Source organism: Ciconia boyciana, chromosome 2 (genome assembly GCF_034638445.1).
Source record: "Ciconia boyciana chromosome 2, ASM3463844v1, whole genome shotgun sequence".
NCBI lineage: Eukaryota > Metazoa > Chordata > Aves > Ciconiiformes > Ciconiidae > Ciconia > Ciconia boyciana.
The window spans coordinates 55,174,658-55,191,896 of record NC_132935.1 but is presented as its reverse complement, the minus strand read 5'-3'; the positions used below and the strand labels follow the sequence as shown (position 1 = coordinate 55,191,896).

At 44.9% G+C, this 17,239-nt stretch overlaps 1 protein-coding gene and 1 long non-coding RNA gene across 4 annotated transcripts; one reads left to right on the top strand and one right to left on the bottom strand.

Annotated features, from left to right (window-relative positions):
* Nucleotides 1-4,204: 4,204 nt before the first annotated feature.
* LOC140646944 (uncharacterized) lies at nucleotides 4,205-10,284 on the bottom strand. 2 transcript variants are annotated; one of them, XR_012040605.1, is made up of 5 exons: nucleotides 8,781-10,284; nucleotides 7,359-7,545; nucleotides 6,179-6,351; nucleotides 5,894-5,999; nucleotides 4,205-5,524 (listed from the first exon to the last, which is right to left on the bottom strand). It is a non-coding gene; the product is annotated as an uncharacterized lncRNA (long non-coding RNA). The 2 variants fall into 2 exon arrangements; XR_012040606.1 differs by lacking the exon at nucleotides 5,894-5,999.
* Nucleotides 10,285-10,909: 625 nt separating this feature from the next.
* Nucleotides 10,910-17,239, top strand: ZBTB14 (zinc finger and BTB domain containing 14). Of its 2 annotated transcripts, none has more exons than XM_072852692.1 (3): nucleotides 10,910-11,017; nucleotides 13,401-13,484; nucleotides 13,941-17,239. In XM_072852692.1, the coding sequence occupies exons 2-3, from the start codon at nucleotides 13,482-13,484 to the stop codon at nucleotides 15,282-15,284; spliced, it is 1,347 nt and encodes a 448-aa protein (XP_072708793.1). In that variant the 5' UTR covers nucleotides 10,910-11,017; nucleotides 13,401-13,481; the 3' UTR covers nucleotides 15,285-17,239. The 2 variants fall into 2 exon arrangements, with proteins under 2 accessions (XP_072708793.1, XP_072708794.1); XM_072852693.1 differs by lacking the exon at nucleotides 10,910-11,017 and adding an exon at nucleotides 11,690-12,000.

Sequence of the window (17,239 nt, the reverse complement as noted above, 5' to 3'; positions counted from 1 at the left end):
GAACATTGGAAGAGATCCAGACTAGTTCACTGGACTCACTAGTTCAGTTTTAAACAGTAAATCTAATAGGATTCAGCACAGTCATTGTATCGTTCCACAAAATTTGTTCACATTGAGTAACACAGAAGGATGCAGGTAGCTTCAATACATTTACTAGAAGTAATCACTTAATTAAATACATTTTTTCAAAATCCAGTCCTGAGAAAGCAGACAGAGAAGGGCAGTAATAATACTTATATTGATTCCAATATGGGATTTTTATTTTTCCAAACTCTCATCAGACTAAATGGAGAGAGAGGTTTTTTTTCATCTTATAAGAAATAAGACTTAATTTACAGTAATAGCTTTGGATTTATCAAAATAAAACTCTACTACATCCAAAGAGAGCTAGCATATACTCAATCCTACCTTTAACACAGCTTGACACTGTCTCCCATGGAAATCAGTGAGAGCCATTCTAGTTACTTTGTTGGATGAGATCTCTGAATACTATGACATTTGGGGCAGGCCTAAAAAATAGAGGGGCACACTAGAAAGAAACAAAATGTAGTTCTAGGTTTTTCTTTCATACTCTAACGTGCAACTTTTTAATGTAATGTTGAGATTGCTAAGAGAGAAAGGCAGGCAACATTATAAATTAAAACCCCCTTTCCCCTCTCCCCTAAAAATGTACTTACACCATTATTTTACTTTAAATTAGTAAATCTATTTCATAAATACTCTGTTATGTACAGAGACCTAGAAAGGGATATCTTTGTAATGGGTTTAAAAGATAATTGCATAGCTCTATACATTTTTCCTAATCAAAATCTGTTATTATTTTCTAAATATGAATTGATGTGTTCAAAAATTCATGTTAATTGAAAAGCCAGTTTTATTTATACACTGAATTATAAATTATGGGTTCACATCTACTTCCCTTATGAGTGGCAACACTCCCACTGACTGCAAAGAGAATGGGTTCAAGCAAATTGCTAGGCAGCAGATTTTCCCAATCTCATTCCTTTTCCTAACAGGCATATGGTAGTCTCATGATGTTTGTCTGCATCTCAGGTAATACACATACATATGAGAAAGAAAATCCTCCCTGTAAAATACATTGTATTCTGCAATTGGGCTGTGACTAATGTCCTCTATCTGCATTTATGAACAGAGTATTTGGTCTTAATATGACAGGATCATGCTTTCTCCATACCCGTGCTACCTTTCAGCATAGGCAGGACAAGCTTGACGGTGTAATGGGGTATCCTCTCCTTGAAGATCCAGAGTTCCCATACTTTCATTAACTTGACATTGATACAAAGTGCCTTTCATTCTACCAGTCCTTTATACAACTATTTGTTCATTGCACCCCTCGCTAAGGGCTGACCCACATAAAAGAAAAGAGGTAGGAGCTATTTCTTTAGATCAAGCAATAGAAGAGTCTGATTTCTAAGGATTTAGGATCATAACTTTGGTAATGATCCCTGTTGAGAGGAAAGTCTGAGAGCCTGAGCAGTTGAGTGCATCATCATGCAAATGCACAGAGGATCATGGTGAAGATTATTAGAGTAACATTAATTCTGCCTTCTTTACCCTTGGAGTGCTTAACTTCAAAGCATTATTTTTCTTTTAATATAGGCCTTTGGCAGTTGCAGTATTTCATAGACTGGCAAGCCAAAGAGAACTATTATAACCATCTAATCTGACCTCCTATATAAAACAGGACACAATGTCACTTGCTGCTTTTACTTTGAGCCAATTAACTAGTGTGTGGCTAAGCATAACTTTCAAAGGCATTCATTTTTCACTTGAGGATTCCAAGAGATGGAGAATACATTAGTTTTCTTGCTGGTTTGTTCCAACAGTTAATCACTCCCTCTGTTTAAAAAATGTATGCTTCATTGCCTATCTGAATGATTTCATGGTCTCAGCTTCCAGCTATGGGCAATTCAGGTCTTTTGTCTTCAGACTAAAGATCCCTTTATTCACTCTGTATTTTCTCTCCATTAAGTTCAGTAAGTGTCTTAGTCTCTGTAATCAAATCATCCTAATGCATTCTTGTTGAGGAAGCTAAATAGCTTGTGCTTTTAAAGTCTCTCACTGTAAAACACTTCCTGCAGCCCTCCAAATAATTTTGAAGCTCTTTTCTGCTCCTTATTTTTTTTCTTGCATGCTTTTCAGAAATAGGAACCAGAACTGTGTGCTGTATTTCAACAGCAAATGAGAGACTGATATCAGTCACGAGTCCACCAACTGAAACCACACACACTGCCTCCCTATCTCAGCTTACCCATATATATATACATATATATATATACACATATATACACACATATGTATTCTTGGGCAAAAATTATGCAGCCTCTTTGGGACAGGTACAGACCTATCACATCAATGAGATTCATTTTATACTATGGTCTCTGTTACATCCCCTTCTGCAAAACATTAAATACAGAAAACCAAATTCATCCAACAACAAGGCCTGCTGCCAACAATAGTAAAAGTGCAAGCAGATGGTAAGGGAAACGCTTTACCATGGGACCTGCCACTGCTCCAAGGCCAGGACCCATTGTGGAAACACTGGTCCTTGCTCCAAGGACGCTCTGACCAGCCTAAGCCGGGGGGGACCCCGCTGGTACTGCTGCCTTTACCAGACCTGCGCCAGTCCAACCTTAGGTGTCACCTTCCTACTTCTGTGTTATTTTCCTTCCATACCTTAGTTTTTCCCCTTTCATTTCTCTTCCTGTTTCTCCTCTGCTTGAGAAGCATTTGGGGCTGCCAGGTAAGACTCCGTCTTCTGCAGCGTTCCTATAAACGTGCGGCCAAAAACATCAGCCAAAAGCGGTATCTTAAACAGCTGTAGTGTTGGTGCAAATTAGTTGCATCTCAGAGTTGCCCGAAGGCAATGTGTGAGGCTTGTTCTTCTGAAAGGGAAAGGTTGTAAGCAAGAGGAAGCACCAGAAGAACTTCAATTTCTATTTCTATGTTTGCTATTATTTTATGTACGCCTGCCATTAGAAGGTAATTAGAAGGAAGCTAGTTTGAATAACTGACATTACAGACCATTAGAATTAATTCTTTCTCCAGGACAGTTAATACCACCTTTAATACAACTAAAGAGACTGTCAGTTCGGGGAAGAGAAGGGGATACTGAAGTTATTCCTTCTTTTTTGTACTTTTAATGACTTGGTAATGAAGGTTGCATGTTTGTCCCTGGGACTGAGAAAGTTGAGAAGCCACATCTTAACTCCTTAATGTTGTATAACATCAGGGTAACTCTTTTAGCTTCCTAGGCCCATTTATTCCCTCAAAATGAATCGAACACTTCTCCCATTATCTAAATCTTTCCTATTCTTGAACAGGTTACAATCAATGATATTTAACAGTTCTGACAGAGCACTGAGCTTTTTTGCCTCTAGCCTGAATCCAGCTCAGTTCAAACGTTTTTCTGTAGTTATGTTTTTTTCGGTGATGCATTTTCCAGTGATCTTTAATGACTTCACTGTTACATGAGATCAGTTCTGATTTCCACTTTCATTATCACAAAATTGTTTCCATGCTTTCTACAAATATTCAGATTGAATAGTGACATCAAAAACATTAAGAGGCTAAAATCTTTCTGATCTCCTTGGGGGAAAGTGCTGATGAAGGCTTGAAGTCTGCAAACTACAACAGTTGGCAAAAGTGCTCTCCATTCTAAAATGTGCACTTTTTAAAAAGTGAAAGTTAGTGGTTATTAGCAAATGCGTAGAAAACGCCATCACCTTTAAATAAAATGTCATGCATAGAGCCGCACAACTTGTTTGTTGTATGAAGCTCTCCACCTCTCTTTAAGCATATGATTGCCAAAATACGCTCAACTGCTTAGAAAAACGTCCGCAAATAAACATCTGCAACCAGCTAGTGAAGAAAGCAGCTGTATCACCTAGAAGCAGGCAAGCTGTCTACTAGGGGGACTTGGTTCCTCTCTACTGATGGCATTTTGTGAGAGGTTTATGAATGCAGGAATCCTGGCCATTCAGTCTCAGCTACAGAACTTCACACATTTTGTGTAGCGTGGACAAGGCTCCATTTCCTTCTGTTGTTGTACCCTGTGTAGTTGACTGATGTGAAACTATCAAATTAGATATTGCTTTTAGTTTATTTATAGAGCTTTAAATAACAAAAATTGCTTTGGAGAATTTAACAAGTTCTTCTTGCTGTAAACAATAAACATCTAACTTTCAGGAATAACAAAACATTATGTTGACAAAGAATGAGGGCTGTAGCTGTGAGACAACTGATTTTTCAATTATAGTCTATCCATAAGTGTGAGGGACAGTTTCCGATAAACAAACACAAGTAAAAGGCTGGGGTTTTTTGACAAAACAAAGACATCATAGTAAACAGTACTTTTTACATTTGGCAAGCTTGGCTTCTTTCAGAAAATGCCATGTCTAAAAATTCACATTTGAATAAAAATTAGTTTCACATAGCCATTACAAGATCCACAATAACTTGGTGTGGTGGCTTGACCCTGGCTGGACGCCAGGTGCCCACCAAAGCTGCTCTATCACTCCCCTCCTCAGCTGGACAGGGCAGAGAAAATATAACAAAAGGCTCATGGATTGAGACAAGGACAGGGAGAGATCATTCACTGATTACCATCATGGGCAAAACAGACTCAGCTTAGGGAAATTAATTTAATTTATTGCCAATCAAATCAGAGAAGGGTCATGAGAAATAAAACCAAATCTTAAAACACCTTCCCCCACCTCTCCTTTATTCTCAGGCTCAGCTTCACTTCCGAATTCTCTACCTTCTCCCCTCCAGCGGCACAGGGGGATAGGGAGCAGGGGTTGCGGTCAGTTCATCACACGTTGTCTCTGCTGCTCCTTCCTCCTCAGGGGGAGGACTCCTCACACTCTTCCCCTGCTCCAGCGTGAGGTCCCTCCCATGGGAGACGGTCCTCCATGAACTTCTCCAATGTGAGTCCTTCCCATGTGCTGCAGTTCTTCATGACCTGCTCCAGCACGGATCCTTTCCATGAGGTGCAGTCCTTCAGGAACAGACTGCTCCAGCGTGGGTCCCCCACGGGGTCACAAGTCCTGCCAGCAAACCTGCTCCAGCGTGGGCTCCTCTCTCCACAGGTCCATAGGTCCTGCCAGGAGCCTGCTCCAGCGTGGGCTTCGCACAGGGTCACAGCCTCCTTCAGGCATCCACCTGCTCTGGCGTGGGGTCCTGCACGGGCTGCAGGTGGAGATCTGCTCCACCATTAACCCCATGGGCTGCAGGGGCACAGCCTGCCTCACCGTGGTCTTCACCGTGGGCTGCAGGGGAATCTCTGCTCTGGTGCCTGGAGCACCTCCACCCCTCCTTCTTCACTGACCTTGGTGTCTGCAGAGTTTCTCTCACATATTCTCACTCCTCTCTTCTGGCTGCTGCTCCGCAGCAATTTTTTTTCCCCTTCTTAAATATGTTATTCCAGAGGCGCTACCACCATCGCCGATGGGCTTGGCTGCGGCCAGCGGCGGGTCCATCTTGGAGCTGGATGGCATTGGCTCTGTTGGATATAGGGGAAGCTTCTAGCAGCTTCTCACAGAAGCTCTCTCTGTAGCCCCCCCCCACTACCAAAACTTTGCCACGCAAACCCAGTACACTTGGTCACAACTCCACCTCAAAGAAGAGTTTAATTGTTCCTCTCTGCCCATTATCACACCAGCAGATCATTCATCCAAAAAAATTTGCCTGCCCTACTTACACAAACAAACTGGACATCACATAAATAATTCACAGAATGGCAGTCTCCTCTGTTAACTGCATGCTGAAAGACTCTGCCTTGAACATGAAACATGGCTGAAACTGAAATCACCGTGCTAATCTTATAGGACCAGATGTTACAAGTGCTCTGTAAATCAAAAATATACCTGACCTGTGAATGAGAAATCTAGGTTTTTTGATAGATCAAGGCACGAGGAAGCTGTTATACTCTTGTGGACCAGTTGTTTCTTAGGAGTGTGTTCAGAACGTCAGGAGGTCTGCAATGCAAACGGGAATCGAGCACAGAAACAGCTCTTGCCTAGTAAGTATTAACTAATTCACCCAAATGCCTTCTATTCCTCTTATAATGTATATTACACACTTAAAAGTCAAGAAATATCCAGGTTAAGACTGAATGTGTGATTTTAGGCTTTTATTCATTTGATGCCACCTTTACCTAGGATGAAGGATCCAAATATGTGTAGCACTCTTTCTTTCTCCTCTGGCACCTCTCACGTCTGCTCAGTGTCCTCTTTCCGTTGGGTGCTGTGGATGACAGTGCACATTGCTGCTCCTTAAAGCCTCTACCTGTAGCACTTCTAGCTTCAGCACCAGAGTAGAGGATCACAACTGAATAAGGCAGGAAGATAATGACACAAGAGTAAGGAAACACAGAGAACACTGCAGGAGAGGAAGAGAAAGTGAAGTTTTCATTATATTCCTCTGGCACTTGATGTCGAAAAGTGGCATCCATCTTTCTTCACTCACTGTCCATGTGGTTTGAATCAAACAAAGATGTCATGCAGAGTCAAGAAATGGGCCTAGAATAAGGTAACTGACAGTGAAAGAGAAGAAGGAAAAGGAAAAATGAGAGGATGGTGGGGATATAGGGAAGAAATAGAGAAAATTAGTGAAGAAATGGAGTGCAAATCCAAAACCATGAAGAAATATACCCCCAAAAAAGGGGTGGGAGGAGGAAGACAGAGGCAGAGAGTCCAACAGGGACAGTACTAAAGTGTATAAAATTATGCAAGTTACAACTAGACCTGACCGGTTTGCTTAGAAACAAAAAGAATATGGAGTGCCTTGTGCACACACAGAGCATGAACTGTTGTGTTCACAGGGCCACATCTCTCACCTATCACAACTTTTGACAAATGCATATCATACATGGCTGTAGATAAACACGTCACAAGGTGTACTAGAATTAATAGTAAAGAAAAGTATGTAATTAAGATGCTCTTCTACTTAGAATACAATACTATTAAATAAGATTTGAGAGATCAGAGTCTCTAGAGAGGACTTGTGTCCCTTCTGGCACAGGTGCAAACTATGAGTGCTGTTCAACCATTCGGCTGGTGAGATGGCCTCTCACCATCTCCTTCTGTTCGTACAGCTTAGCCAGGGGTTGTGCCGCCACCCTCCCTCATCCATGCTCTGCTCCTCCTCATTTGTCTCTACTATTCCCTCTTTTGTGGGGATGCTTGAAAATACAGAAGTGAGTAAGTGATGCAAAAACATGACTAACTCGCACGCAAATTTCTGCTGGGAAATTTGCCAGGTTGCTATGGGAAACACACACGGCATGGAGCATCTGCTCCCTGACTGTCCTCCTCTGTCCTAGTGCATTCACTTACACTCTCTGGAGGCTGACATAGGCCGTCCTTGCTGAGACGTGGGAATATGCTAACAGGCTCTGCGATTCCCTTTCACAAATATTGGACGTTTTGTATCTTCACTTTCTTTTGCCCGCTCAGCCTGACGAGAAATCCGACCCATGAAAAGTGAACAGGGAAAATCTACGTCCTTGTATGATGACCATTTCTGCAAGACCAAGATAGAATTTGAATACATGAAAACTGGCCATAATATTGTGATGTTTGTATCACCACTTGTAACTCATACAGACTTTATAAACCCAACCATCACAAACACACAAGAACCCACTGACACTTAACACACTTTCTAAAACCAGTCACCACTTAGAACACATTAGATGCAAACCTCCAGCCTTTCCTGCATGCCATCTCCCATGCCTCACACACGGCTGCAGAAAGTGGCACTTGTGATTCTTCACTCCTGTTACACCATTTTCTAAACAAACAAGCGCATCCTACAAGGGGCTCTCTTTCCCTACAGATATCCCGGCAATCCAAACAGTCTGGAAACAGCCTGCTGGTTCAACAGTTCCACAGTATCTACAGTCTGGCTCATCAGATAGGAAAAAAGAAAAACTACTTCAAAGCCCAAATGTTAATCTGTGTTAGCTGGGTACAGGGTAATTTCATAGGAAGAGCGTTTCAGTCAGATACATGATCAGGACATTTTTTCCTCCTGGTTACACTTTTTCTGCAGAAGGGTATTTTCCAGTAGATGATTGAAAAAATACTTGCTTTTGGCAACTGACATGACTACATATATTAGCCCACAGACATGCTAGTGGAGATGTGTTTTCTTATTCTTATGCTTCACCTTCAATAATAATACGTATTTTCAATCCCAGGTCTTTTCAGTGGAAATTTCTGTGACCTTTACCTTTTGCCTTTTATTTCCAAAACCTAGTGCACCATGCCCAGATTCAGACCTGTTCTCATGCTTCAGTTTTATATATGCAGCTACTCTACCTGTGCTTTCCGCACACCAGCACGCAAGATGACTTACAGGCTCCTCTGTTACTTTTCAGCATAGGGTGTTCATGAGATGTATAGGGTACATATTCGCAGGGGCACTTTAGGCAAGCAGGTTCCACCAGAAACTTGGATTCTCATGTGACACTGGTTTCTATTTCTTGCCCACTTCAGTCACTCCGCAAAAGTAGTCTCAGGGAAATGCATAATTGTCTCATATGCAGTAGTTTAAATAAGCCACTTGTTAGCTGCTGCTTGAACTGCACATGCAATTTTATTAGTAAGACCTGGTACTGCTACATTTTAACAGCCTTTACTCCTGCTGCTCCCTGTACATGCTTTATAATATTATTTATAGCATTTACAATCCAGCAGTGTTCCAGCACTTCCACACAGAAACGAGGAAGTCTTTCTCTCAGTCTGCAAGCTCACCAAACAGCACTGCCAGCTTCAGATCACACGGCAAATACCTGGGACATCCTATGTAATGAAAAATGACACAGTTAGGCAGTAACAACACTTTATTTTTCATCCTCCACAATTCATAGTTAACACATCTGGATACTGAACATACGCTTCCTCTGTTTCCTCTGTTCCTTTATCTCAGTGAGAGCTACTAATGACACAATTTGAAACATGCAGTACCCATTCAGAAGTAGCCTGTGACACAGAAAAGCAGAGAGAAAAAACAGATACCCCTACCTTTCCTATGGTACCATGCTTTTCTCCACCAGGAGTTTAATTCTGATTACTTGCATTACAGCAGAACCTGGCCCTAAATATTAAGCGTATCCATACTGTGCCAGGCGCTGTACGCATAGAGCAGAAACAGAGAGCGTAACAAAATGAAGAGGCGTAATTTGCTGGTCGGTGTGGTAAACTCAGCAGTTACGTGTTTCTCAAGACTAATAAGGGTGTCACAGGAGCGTCTGAGGCACTGTTGAAGAAACAGCGTGTCATGAAATTGTAAAAGGGAAGCTCCTTCCACACTGGAGGGAATTCTTGTACAGGATTCAGATTCTTGTACAAGATTTAAGACAGTCAGTTCTGCCTTCTGAATGCAAATCACCGATCTTACTACAAAAACAAGCCTGGCAGTTTTGACTACCCAGGCAAAATACAGACTTCATTTCATTATATCTAAAAGTGGGTAGAAAAAAATAAAATCTTTTCATTAATAATGTAAAGAAGGACAGAGTGACCCAGCTGGAGAACAATTCACTACATATATTAGTGCATCATAGAAAAACATCACAGAGATGACACAGGAAGGGGCAGGAGTTATCAACCTGATGAAAAAATGTATTCTGTTGCTCCTGGCGGATAATCCTACTATTCCAGTAACTTGTTTATATTGGTGTAATTTTCAACACAAGTAGTTATTATATTGAGACTTCATTTTTTTTTCTAGCAGAACTGCTGCATTTTACACTAACAGCAGCATTTTAAAGTTTTATTTATCCACAGTTTTTTTCACTGGGTCTGGCATCGCATGAACTGTTTTCGAAAAGAAAAAACAGAGGTGGAAGATGAGTGCTGCAACAACAGCTTTTCTTTCTTTCTAGTTATCGTGCTATTTCTCTAAAATTCAGACCCCTAGCTGTTTAAACAGCAGAAAGTAAGTGACGGCGTACAGATTTTGGCAGGCAGCCGCGTTTCCCTCTCCGTGGCACGCAGAGGACACAACGCACCCCTAGCCTCTAACCACACACCCGGGCCACAGCACAGTAGTTACCCCACAGCGATAACGTGCGTGTGGACGCCCGGGACTCCGCGAGCCGGGGGGCGCCCGCCAACGCACACTGGCCAGGTAACTGCTTTTTAAAAATCCCGCCGAAATTATCCCGCCCCGCCCCCGCCGGGCCCTACCGCTCCTTTCGGAGAGCCGCGACGCCGGCGCGGGCCCCGGGCGCGGGCCCCGGCCGCAGGGCCCCGCTGCCGCCTCCCGCTGCCGCGCCGCCGCCGGGCGCGAGCGCCCCTTCCCGCCCGCCGGGGCGTGTCCGGCGCGCGGCCCCGCCCCTCCGAGGGCCGCTCAACGGCGCAGGGCCGCGTCGCGCTCTTCCTTCACGTCGCGTTCCCCCTCTCCCGCCCGGCATCCGGCTCGGGGCCGGGGCCGGGGCCGAGCCCGCGCCGCGCTCGCCTCCGTGCGCCGCCACGCGGGGAGGCGCCGCCGGGCTCGCACACGCGGGCGCAGGCGCGGTGGGGCGGGTGCCCGCGGCGCGGCGGGAGCGGCTGCCCGGCGCCCGTTCGGCGAGGGCCGCCCCCGGGCGCCGCGGCGCGCGCCACCGCTCCCCTCCCCCGCCCGGCCGCCGCCGCCGCCGCCGAGCGGGCCCCCCGAAAAGGGAGATGGAGCCGGCGCGCTCCCTCCGTTCCCCTCCCCACCTCCTCCGCCTCCTCCACGCTCCCCGGCACAGGCGCGCCCTGCTCGCACCGCGCATGCACGTACCCCCGCCCCCGGCGCGCGCGCGCGCACTGAGTGCTCGTGCAGGAGGCGGCGGTGACGGCCGGAGAGACGCGCGCAGACCCCCCCAGCCCCCTCCCCAAATTCCCCCTCCTCCCTCCCTCCCTCCCTTCCCCCTCCCCGGCCCCCTCCCGCGCGGCGGCAGCGGCGGCAGCGGCAGCCCCCGCGCTCCCCGGGAAGTGCGGTTCCGCGCGCGCGCGGGCGGCAGGTAAGCGCGAGCCCTCTCTCCATTCCCCCGCCCCCCGCCCAACGGCAGGGCCGCCGTTGCGCTGCGCGCGCGCGCTCTCCCTCGCGCGCCCCCCTCCCTCCCTCACGCCCTCCCCCGCTCGCTGCCGCCGCCGCCTCCAGCAGCCCTGGCTGCTGACGGCCGCAGCCGTTAAAGCCCAGGCAGCTCGCGCTGGGTGAGATGGAGGCGCCGCGGGCGCGCCCGCCGCCACCGTCAGCAGCTCGGAGCCGTCGCGCGCCTGCCTCCCGCGCGCGCGGCGGGCGGGGGGGGGGGGGGAGGGCGAGGAGGAGGAGGAGGAGGAGGAGGACACGTCCAGCGACGGCTGCGCACGTTGGGGCGCGCGGGCCCCGCGCGGCGGCGGCCGCAACAAAGGGGCGCGCGGCCGCGGCCTGGCGGCGGGAGGCCGGCGGCGCCTGGGCCGGCGCTGCCGCCGCCGCCACCGGCGGGGCGGGCGCCGCGCGAGAGCCGTTGGGGCGAGGGGGAGGGGAGCGCCGTCCCCGCGCAGCCCCGTGAGGCGGCGCGGGGCGGGGGGAGCGCCGGGCTCGCTCCGGAGAGAGGCCGCCTGCTGCTCGCGGGCGCCCCCGACGACGGGCCGGGAGCGCGGGCGTCGTCTCCCTGCCGCAGGGCCGCGCCGGCAGCCGCGGGCCCCCGGCGGTGGCGGCGCGGGTTCCCGTGGCGGCGGCGGCGGCGAGCGGGCCGCGGCGGCCCGGCAGGGCCGGGCCCCGCCGGGAACCCGCCTGCGCCGCGTCCTCGCCGGCGGGTGCATGGAGCAGGCGTGCGCCTGGCTGCCTCTGCGGTCACGGGCACGGCAGTCAGCGCCGCGCCAGTGCGCCTTCAGAGCCGTGAGAGCTAACGTGGCGAGGCACCGAGCGTGTCTCGGGTGGCGGCGGCAGGAGCTGCACGAACAGTTACAACGCCAGACATGATTCCCCCCCGTTCCTGTGGTGGTAACGGCAGTGTAACAAGTGTGTGTGTGTCGGGATAATGACCGTTACCCCGCGGAAGAATAAGTAACCCAGTGGCAACGGGAGTTTCCCCCTGCCTTGAGTCGCGCTGGAGGTGTTCTGGTCAAGTGCCTACCCGCTCCTCTCGCAGAGTAGTAACTTTGTTTCTTTCACCAATTACACACCCCTCTGTACTCAGCAATACTGTTTTCAGCCAATTACTTCTCCTGTAATTGCTGCTCGCTTAGTAAGGCTCAACAGAATTGTAGCAAAATTGCATATTGTTCACAAAACAGGGTGGGATTGCTGCGAGATTATTAGCAGTGACGCTTTGCTCTTTGCTTAAAAGGAAAGCAGCGTTTCCCCCAGTTTACAAAGAACTCTAAACGAATCCTGTTGAAATAGTTGTTTGTCCTGCCCTCGTCGGCCCTGGATTGATACCTCATTCTGGGGCCATAGACCCAGACAGCCCAGAAAAATACAGTGTTTCTTGGTTTTGTTTTCTTTTGTGCATTCCAAACATTTATGCACTTCCTATCTGGCTATCTTAACATCTGATTATGTAGGACTGAGAAAAGAATTTTGGCTTTCCTCAATTTTTTTGTAGCCAGTGCCACTATATGCTGAGATGCCAGGCAAAGGTATTTGTAGGGAGCCAAGTGTTCCCATACCATGTTAAACACCCAGCACCAAGAGTGGAAGTTGCATACTTGTCATCTGCATCCATTTCATATATGGTCAAGGACAAATTAGAATTTAGGAAAGAAGTAGCTCTGTGTCAGGTGATGGAGGATTTGTTCTGAACAAAATATTAAATTTCTCTCCTCTCCACTGCATTTCCTGCTTCTGTCACAACTAGATGCCTGTGGGAGACTAGGATCGAATAATTTAAATTATGCGTTTCGCATTATCCTTCTGCTGTTCAAGGATCTCCATTGTTTGGAGATCTGGTATCCTTGGTGTCTCTTTCCCTGGTCCTGGATGTGCATCGATCCACAGTCCGCTCTGCTGTCCTTTGGGATGCTTGCTCTGCTTGCCAGACCCTCCACTCGGCTTGCTCAGCTCACTAATTCAGCAGAAAACTAGTCACCTTTTTGATGGGTTGGTTACTGGGTTAATGCTGTTGATTCCTGTAGAGGCTTTTCAGACTTTTAGATGCAGTGCAAAATGAGTAGCAGGAAAATGGAGTCAAGGAAGTGAAGTAGCCAGAGGAAAGTAAACACATGGTTTATGACAACAGAGCTATTGGATCAGTTTATGCAGTCATCGGTAGAACCAGTCAAAATGTCTGGGTATTTTAACAGTGCATTTTTTATAATTTTAAGTAATTGAAAATGCTGTGTTTTAACACGCAAGTTTAAAACAATTTTTGGAATAGATTTTATCATTTCTTAAAACGTTATTATCTTCCTGTCTTTCAGGCTGAAGGTGGCCCATTGTAAGGGTTAATCATCTGACACTTATTTAATAAGCATTTGTTCAGAAAATTTCCTGCATTGTTCATGGTAAGGCTTATATTTGAAGTTTCACATTTAGTTTGTCATGCTGATACATTTAGAGTATTTCTTATACATTTTTTAGTATTAACATTTCCTTTAGCTATAAGAATGACTTCTACTGCAGCTGGATCATACCTTTACTGGGAATTGCAGCTTCACAGAGAAAGTTTCCAATTTTGGATAACTGAATCAAAAAATATTTTAATAAATTAATATATTGATACAAAAAAATATCCTTTATAAATCACTATGTGACCTGTAAAGTGTATAACCTAAAGAAAAAACTTTATGTAGTCACAATTTCAAAAGAAGTTTGAGTAATGCGTTTATAATCTGAAAGTCATATTAAGCAAAAAAATGTATTTGGCAATTCTTTTAGTGTATAAATGACATTGTCTGTTGGGATTTTATGACTTAGACTACTTTATAAAAATTACACCACTTTCCCTTGTTATTTTACAGGAGTTTTTCATCAGTATGTCTGAAACCATTAAATATAATGACGACGATCACAAAACTGTGTTCCTGAAAACATTAAATGAACAACGTTTGGAAGGAGAATTTTGTGACATAGCTATCGTGGTTGAAGATGTTAAATTCAGAGCACATAGGTGCGTGCTTGCTGCCTGCAGTACCTACTTCAAAAAGCTTTTCAAAAAACTGGAAGTTGATAGTTCATCAGTAATAGAAATAGATTTTCTTCGTTCTGATATTTTTGAGGAAGTTCTCAATTACATGTATACTGCAAAGATTTCTGTTAAGAAAGAGGATGTAAATTTGATGATGTCTTCAGGCCAGATTCTTGGTATTCGATTTCTGGATAAACTCTGCTCTCAAAAACGTGATGTATCTAGTCCTGAAGAAAACACACAGTCCAAGAGCAAGTACTGTCTAAAAATAAACCGTCCTATGGGGGAACCTAATGATACCCAAGATGATGAGGTGGAAGAAATTGGAGATCATGATGATAGTCCATCAGATGTGACGGTGGAAGGAACTCCCCCAAGTCAGGAAGATGGAAAATCACCTACCACTACCCTGAGAGTGCAAGAGGCCATTCTGAAAGAGTTGGGAAGTGAAGAGGTTCGAAAAGTAAACTGCTATGGCCAAGAAGTAGAGCCTATGGAAACAACCGAATCAAAAGACTTAGGATCGCAGACCCCTCAGGCTTTGACATTTAATGATGGCATAAGTGAAGTGAAAGATGAACAGACACCAGGCTGGACCACAGCAGCTGGGGATATGAAGTTTGAGTATTTGCTTTACGGTCACAGGGAACACATTGTATGTCAGGCTTGTGGTAAGACCTTTTCTGATGAAGCACGACTGAGAAAACATGAAAAGCTACACACTGCTGATAGACCATTTGTTTGTGAAATGTGTACAAAGGGCTTTACCACGCAAGCTCATTTGAAAGAGCACCTGAAAATACACACAGGTTACAAGCCTTACAGTTGCGAGGTTTGTGGAAAGTCTTTTATTCGTGCACCAGATCTAAAAAAGCATGAAAGAGTTCACAGTAATGAGAGGCCATTTGCATGCCATATGTGTGATAAAGCTTTCAAGCACAAGTCCCACCTCAAAGACCATGAAAGAAGACACCGAGGAGAGAAACCTTTTGTCTGCAGTTCCTGCACTAAAGCATTTGCTAAAGCATCTGATCTAAAAAGGCATGAGAACAATATGCACAGTGAAAGAAAACAAGTTACTACAGCCAATTCCATCCAGAGTGAAACGGAACAGTTACAGGCAGCAGCTATGGCTGCTGAAGCAGAGCAGCAATTAGAAACTATAGCTTGTAGTTAAAAACTAAAGCAGAAACTTTATCAGAAATAATATAAGAAATTAAACTGAACAAAATCTATCATTGGTATACGTTTAGACTGAGAATTATCTTTTCAAGAGAACATATTTTTAGAGGATTTGAATGCTACATAGCAACACATAGCATTGCTTGGTTAGGTATTTTAAAACATTTCAGAGATGGGTATTCTTAGAATATGAAATAGTTTTGTTGTCATTAGCAGTATAATGCACTAATACTTGATATAATTTGAGAATATGATCAAGTTCTCTATAAAACAGGGATCATCACCGGCTGATGTTTTGTTTCATCCAGTATGGAATACTGCATACGATGTAGACATCGAAATCAGTGAGTTATATTTAAAAACACTGAGATCTCAGAAAATAACAACTATGGAAAGAAAATACTTGTTTTTCATAATTTTGAAAGTGTTATACCTACAATTTTTGAGAAACAGGTGTCGATTCCCTAAGCTTTTTAATTCCTCCTTTTTTCACCTAATGTAGGTGCTAGAGGTTGGTACAATAGAGTGTAAGGGGGGACGGTGATCAAAATGAAATTGCTTCTTATTCCATTCCCTCAGATATCTTATTTTAATCAAGGTGGCAAGTTTAATGAAATACTTGCTTTCCTGAAAAAACTGCATTATTCACAGTGGTCCTGGCTGGCAAAGCAGAAGGGTTGTGGCATTCACCAATCCCTTCCGTGGGGAAAAGTCTGCCTCATTTGTTTCTATGTTCACTCCTATGCAGGCCCCTGGAGATGGGACAGAGCCACAAAGGCAAAAGGGTGCAGCATGGAGGAGGAGATATTTTCCTTACTTGGACCCAGTAGAAATTAGTTAAAGCTAGTACAGCCTGAGGCTGTAGTTTTTATTATGCAGCTTTCAGTTCACCTAACCTAGCACAGATAAGGCAAAGGAGTGTTTCTGGCAGCACAGGAGGCTTAGCTGCACTGGCAAGTGACTGGGTGTCACTGCCAGACCTCCGGAGTTGCAGAGCACAGCCACGGGCTATCGCATACCTGCCCGCACTGTTCCGGCTGGGTTTTGTGTCGTGGCTGCTTGTACCAGCTAATAGATCCTGTTCAAGTTTAAAAACTTCTGCCTTCTGACACACCACCTCTCAGCAAAAGGGAGACTTCAGTGAGTGATTTCAGTCATAATTGATCCAGAATCAGTGTTCACAAACAGTCTGTTACTTAGAGTTGCCTATTTTTTTTTCAGACAAGCTGGGGTAGATGCTGCTAATTTAACTGTTAACTCACAGAGTCAACAAAATACGTGGTCTTTGGATTGCAGTCTGCCACGTATAGTCAACAAAAGAAGACACAATAACAGTGGTAATGTAATCCAAAGGGATATCGAGCCTTTATTTTAAATTTGTAAATACTACAACTGTTGTCAAAACTTCATTTGAAGTTGGAATGGGAAAAAAACTGCGCTCCTGGGCACGTGGTTGGATAACGTTGGTCACTTGCGATACCTATAGCATATGAAAGTGTTAGACCAGTTTCTGGTAAGTTACTGTGTGGTAGATCACATCTTGCTTTTCTAAATAGAAATTGAAAATAGCGTTTTTGGAACTGTTATATGGAACTTTGGTTATTGTTTTTTGTTTGGTTGGGTTTTTTTACAGCTTCATTTTATTCATGTACTCATCAGGTTAAGCAGTTATCTTAAAATGCCAATAATTGTTTGAAAGCTGGTCTGTAAATAAAACATGAACTTAATATTTTAGAAAATGTAAACTTTGGACCTTTACCAATATATTTTTTTAAAATGTTGCTTCATTTTACATTCAGTAATATTAGTTTGTAAACAAACTATACATTTTGTATCTGTGCAACATCAGAGGATGTGTATTCATTGCATTTTATTGGTTCTCTTGAGGAACATGATAAATGACCATTGTTAAAATGTTTTACTGTATATGATCATAGATATAAAGATAGT